At 38.5% G+C, this 6,315-nt stretch overlaps 1 protein-coding gene across 1 annotated transcript; it reads right to left on the reverse strand.

The window, feature by feature from the left end:
* Nucleotides 1–3,184: 3,184 nt before the first annotated feature.
* Nucleotides 3,185–5,913, reverse strand: LOC311165155 (protein FAM240C-like; the record flags this gene model as incomplete). The annotated part of the gene is made up of 2 exons (XM_084224953.1): nt 3,185–3,317; nt 5,768–5,913. 2 exons carry the CDS (start codon nt 5,911–5,913, stop codon nt 3,185–3,187), a joined length of 279 nt encoding a protein of 92 aa, XP_084081079.1.
* Nucleotides 5,914–6,315: the final 402 nt, after the last annotated feature.

Here is a 6,315-nt window from a genome sequence, read left to right on the forward strand (position 1 = left end):
TTTAGGTAAGCCAGGATTCAACAACTGGCCACAGCTCAGAGTTACTTTAAGAAAGCAAACTGCTGTTTCTCAGACATCAGTCACTGGTTCCTGGATCAGATGGCGCTTAAAGACCAACAATGTGAATGGATATAGATTGTGCACACCGTGTCTGTCATGCACATAAATCTGGGCATGCTAAGTGGGTGCTCTACAGCTGACATCAGTACACCAGCTTAAGTGCATGTTCCACACCTATTGCATCATATATCATAAAGTTAAGCTCCCATGACCAAAATACTAGCTACTGACCTATCCTGTACGAAATTAGTTGTTTACTGACTTAGGCAAGTGCCAGGGCTGGTTTATGTGCTGATGTGAGACATGGCAATGTCTTGCTAGTGCAGGGTCAGGGTGGTGCTGATTATGCAGATTATTATTCAATTAATCTCATTATATTCAATATGCATTCAGTTCATTTTCTATTAGACAAATTAATAAACCTTAAGAAAAAAATTCTGGACATTTAGTTTCTCAAATATTTAGCCCAACTTTCTTAATGTGGTTACTCTAATCTAAAGTTCCTTTTTTTTTTTCTATTGGAAAGATGGAGGAACTGGGGACACAGAAGTTAGAAAATTCAGCTGCATTCAGTTGAAGGGGCCTACTCTCCTAACAGATTATGCTCACTGAATATCCTATTTTATAAATGGCTGCCGTGTATATGAATGAGACCGTTTTTAAAATATAAAAATTCAACTTGAACTGAATTTTGTTTGTTTGTTTTTTTATTGACAGCCAGTTATGTCTGAAATGTCTAAGTTCAGGCTTGAATGTCACCAATTCAGTGAATAAAGCAAAATGACAAAACATTATCTGCCACCTTCCTGTCTGCCTTCAGCTTTGCAATTTGCAAGCAGCATTCTCTGACTATATCCAACTGCTAGACTTTATTATTTCTAGTACCTTATACCTGTCTCAGTCTGGTTGTATGTGCAGTGAAAATTGGAAGAACACCTGCATTTGGGAACAGGTCAATACCATGAAGGTGTTAGGTCACTGCTGTCATGTAAAATGTGCACTAGAATAGGTAACCATGACTAATGCATGTGCGCTTGAGCAATGCAAAAGGAAATGGTTTTTGTTAGGTGTGCGAGCATTTTGGTTTTTCACACTTGTGATATGTACACTCTTTGCTGCATCACAACTGAAGTAGGTTTCATGCACTCGTGAAGGTAAACAATGCCAGCAACATTCCATTGGCGTGTAGCTAATATGATACCAACTGCTTGTAGTGGAAGTCATTTCACATACCCCTGGATGCCCTCAGAGCTCTTTACAGAAAAACTATTCTTCGGAGAGCTAAGGTTTTTTGGGGGGAGTGCTGAAATTTGCTTTGTGTGAATTACATTTACTTGTGTTGTCCTTTTCGTATCTAACTTCATAAACAACCATAAAGAGTGTAATAAAAGTGTTCCTAATAAATAAGAAAAATACTCAAAGACAGGGTGATGTACGTGCAAAAATTGACCAATATGCCCTTACCCCAAGGCAATGAACAGTGGCTGATGAGTTCTCCACCCAGACTGTTCCCCCACTCCCACCTTCTTCCCAAAAGCATCCTGGACTTCCTACCCCCAGAGATGGCAAGAGGTGCTAGAGAGTATCACCCTGACATGGCCATGGAGCTCTAGGTTCCAATCCCTCACAGCTACTGTGGAAAGTTAACTCAGTCCTGGCCCAAATGAGGATACTGGTTACAGAAAGAACTATTTAGAGAACAATGGGAAATAAGTGGATGCAGAAGAGAAACACCAGTCTTGCAGGGCAAAAGCAGTTACGACTTTATTATTTTTTCAGCATTGCTTTTCTAATGGAAAATAGCCACTGAAAGTAACAATTGCATGCTTTTTGGGTCAGTTTTTATGAAAAGAAACTGATACTAAAATCCCTTCATTTTTCAATAACAGAACAACATTTTGTAAGTTTTTAATTGCTTTAATCCTTCATGGAATAACAACATTTTTATGACAGCTTTTTTTTTTCTGTGACACAATTTCACTTTGTAAGAGTGAGAACATTCAGTAAGACTTTGTATTTTAATTAAATATTGTTTTAAAAGGATTAAAAAAGCATTTCTGTGAGGTCAAAATGATTTAATTTTTGTTATGTTTTGAAATATCAAATGTATTCCTACCTACTACTTTAGTTTCAATATAGATTCCAAGTAAATTTTTGTCTGGCACAATGCTGTTAGATAAATATAGCTGTTTAGACTTATGAGTCTTCTCCTGTGTTCCAATGTTTATTTGAAGATAAAACAAAAAGTGTTTTAATCCAGAAGACTAGTATTTAGATACACAGACATAACATACACTGTTATTACCCTGTTTTGTTATTTCTACCTTTGTTTCACCTACCCAGAAGAAGACGCAGAAGTTGTTTGGAGTAGTGCATGTCAGGTATGGCAAATGATACTTTGCAAAACATTTCTGTGCTGTTATGATTCACTGCCTTCTATTTCAAACTCTCACACTGACTTGCTCTTATTGCTCTAACATTTGTCAGACTGGCTTACAATAAAGACTACTGGCTCAGTAGTCTTTTTCTTACATTCCCCAAGAAAGTAAAAGAAATTTTTTCTATTTATTTAATTATTATGATCTGTAAATGTTCTTAAATGTTGATCAGGAAAGTTAGGTTTTTTCCCTGTCATTAAAGAATATGTTTCTCCTCCTAGCCAGCTGATCAGGCTAATCCTTAACTCCTTCTGCTATGGCTCATCAAGACAGAACCTCTTAAGTGTGCATTAAGCCAGACTCTGTGAGCTGTGTAAATGGAAATGTGCAATTTTGCATGCAGCTGTCTGAATGTATTATTCCTATTAAACAAGCTGCCCTCTTTCCTAGGAGTGTCTTGTTGTCACTTGGAAATGCAGTTACTTAAGAGAATCCTGATACATCACAGAAATAATATATCATGGGAAAATTAGAGTTGTCTGCTTCTCATCTATTCCTTTGTGCTTTTTTCCCCCTGTGGCATTATTCTTACACTGAATTTCAATAGGACTTTAATAGTAGCTCTAGTAAATAGTTTGGGAAAAGGGCAGAATTTGACCTTTTAGTTGCTCAGCAGTGTAACTGCTGGTTTCTAGATGCATGCAGAAAGTCAGAATCAGGCCCAGTGCTTGCTGTGTTTGAACAGTTTAAGCAACAGTTTTATCTGGTGAGGGAAGAGCCTCGATAGACAGTGGTGTCGTTCGTTCTTGCCGTGTTTTCATGTGTGCCTGGACCTGCCGTACTCGACCTTCCAGCCGGAGAGTCCATTCCTGGCGAAGCCTGCAAAGAGAGTACAAGTGCTTAGCAGTTATTGAGCCAAATCCTTCAAATGTATCCAGGGCTTTTCAGCAGGGTCGAAGCTTTCCTCTCTTTCATCACCGGAGCACTTGTCCTGTATTTATTTACCAATTACACATCCCTCTAGCTTGCTAGATTGGGAATGCTGGGGAGAAAAGGATAGCGCTGATACTATCAGTGGTTCACATTGCTGGATTCCGAATGAGTCAAACAACTGCTGAAATATGTCACTGTGAAGAACTCTGTTTTTCCCTCTGGGATATTCTCAAAGCCACACAGATGTACTGCCTATGCAGTAAGGTCATTCAAAGTGTAAATTAATAAATACAGTTTTTCCTCCAACCCCTCAAGTTCTGCTGTAAAATGCTGTGGAGAAGAGCAGGCTGAACTTAAAATATGTCCTTTTGGGTAAAAAAGAAAAAAAAGACAACTCTAGATCCTGTCCGTGTTAAGTGAAGGGAACTGATGTCACATGCAAGAGGAGCCACATAGCTTCAAGACAGTCGCATAGTAAAAACAGAAGAGAAAATCTCTAGGGACCACTGCAAGATATTGTTGGCTGGTTGTTTTCTGAAAGAAATATTATGAAACACCTGACCCAGCAATGTTATAAGATTAGATAGTATATGGTGATGCCAAATGCATCATAGAATATATAGGGTTTTAAATTACCTTTGGTGTGGTGAAAAGAACAGCAGCCAATTATTTCATCTGAGAATAACTCAGCAGTAGCTCTTTCACATGGCTGTTTGTGCTATCTGATTCTGAGTTTGGTTTTACATTGTTTTTTAAACTACCTAGTCTTCAATATTCTTTTGTGCATATAGATAAGCCTCAAAAGAGAGGTGCAGTGAGTTAGGAAAATTTGCTATTGAGAATAGTGGTGTCTCTCTTCAGTGTCCTGTGTCAAAAAGGGAGCACTCACCTTTATGTAAAACCACACAATTCTCCCGAGTGCCTCTTACATGAGGTAGTGGATATGTATGTTTTGTATTGATAGTGTCTATTACCTCCTGAAAGTATCACTTTTTTTCAAACTACATAACACTTTGTAAACACTCGGGGCTTTGACTGGGCAAGTGACTTTGAAGGAACTTTTGTCTATTTCAGTTGGGATGGGTCAGTTATGACACATTGAATATGTAAGTTAACACATATTCAGGGCTCTTTCATGATGTTTCTTCTCTTCAGAGTAGAGCTTTTAACACTTTCAGCTTTGTGAAGTCAAAAATGTTGTCTAAACCACAACTTGCATTTAATTTGCACTGTCTTCTCCTGGTAGTCTTATATGATCTAGGATGATAAATCTTTCCAGTAAAGCTGAGTACTTTCCTGGACTTTATCATATGTGTTTTTTCTCCAGCAATTTTTTTGATTGGGATTTGAGAATACTATTAACTAGCTGGAGTAGGATACTGGAAGAAGGATTGTCCACATCTGACTTTTTTGAGATACAAGGCCTGCCCAGATCTTGATTTTCAAGTATCTAAATGATGACAGTACTTCCTTCTTGGGCACTGAGGTCAAAGTACCTAAAATTTTTTCCAAGAAGCAGCCCTTTAGCAGGACCTTCCAATTTGCTGAAGTCACATTAGCTCGTGTGAATGTCCCAGTTTTGAGAAAAGTTTATGCAGGAAAACCTTTGTTAGCTTCAGGAGGAAAGCACAAAAGGAAGCCAAAAGAGACATGGTATTTCTTGTCCTCTGTTTCTGCCCATTAGTAGTCAGAGGATTCACTTAGTGTGCAGGAGACCATGGTTCAAAGTTCTGAGTTTCACAAGTTGAACAAATGTTTGAAGCAGTCCACCACACTTGTGCAGAGTTATCTGTACCACAGTACAGATATATAGCTCTCTATGTAGAAAATCCCTGTTGTTTTATACTGCTTTGTAAAGCTCCCCCCCTGCCCCCCCCGCCCCAAACTAAAATAAACAATAAACCCCCAAAGCAGCAAAAAGCCCACAACATTTTCCATTGAATGGGAAAATCTCATTGTGTCATTTTTACTGTTGGGTTTACATGATGTGAAGGGCTGTTAAACATGACAAAGGTGCCATGGATTTTTTATTCTACAGATTAGATGGGTGGTTGTCCCTTTAATGTAATACAGTTTTGTTTATTTGTATAGCTCTATCAGTTCCAGGTAAAATTCCTGCTATTTTCTGGCTGTCACAAGCCATAATTCCAAAGTGCTTTATTTTTTCATGGCTATGCTCCAAGGCCTTTGAAGAATGCTCATGAGGTTTAGGGGTGAGGGGTGTCTGAGTTTCCATGCAGAAGAGCCATGGTAATATGAGAAAAGCAGCTGTGAGAGGAAAAGTGCCAAAGATCCAGAACACAATCTGTGCTATGAATAAAGCAGTACAATAACAGGTTACCTTATTTTAAAACACGTGATGACATGCCTTGTGGAAAAGAAAAAATACCACTTACTTGTTCAGGGCACTTTTGCTTAGCCTAGACTCTTCAGCTTCTTGTTGCTTAGTTTGCTCTTGGATAACCTTTTCCCAGAAGTTCTTCAGCTCTTCCGCATCATGGCCACCCATCCTGTGGCGTCTAAAATCAGTATGCTTGCTCATTTTCTGAAAAGCAATTTGGAGGTCAGAGCAGTCAAAAGCCTGACCTGAGGCAGATACTCTGTTACTTAGCCCCTTGAAATTTCATTCTCAGGAAGTGCTATTAAAATAAATTATGTCACCCGAAAAGAATAGGTAACTGGTGTGTAGTCTGCCTTGAACCAAAATATAAGGCATTGAAACAGGCCTTAGGTGACAGTTGAATGGCATAACGATATTTTTGCTGCTGAGTAATGACTGTGCATGGCACAGTTCACTGAAATATTGTGGATGCCTCAGTATGTGTGATATTTTAAGTAATTTTAGAAGAACTTGTGAAAAATGCTTTCAAATATAGTGCCATTGTCACTGGAGTTCAGATTAGATGTGAAGGACTTTCCTATTTTCTATCTTCCATATTCTTAA

The sequence above is a fragment of the Fringilla coelebs genome (assembly GCF_963513975.1).
Source record: "Fringilla coelebs genome assembly, chromosome: Z".
Taxonomy (NCBI): domain Eukaryota; kingdom Metazoa; phylum Chordata; class Aves; order Passeriformes; family Fringillidae; genus Fringilla; species Fringilla coelebs.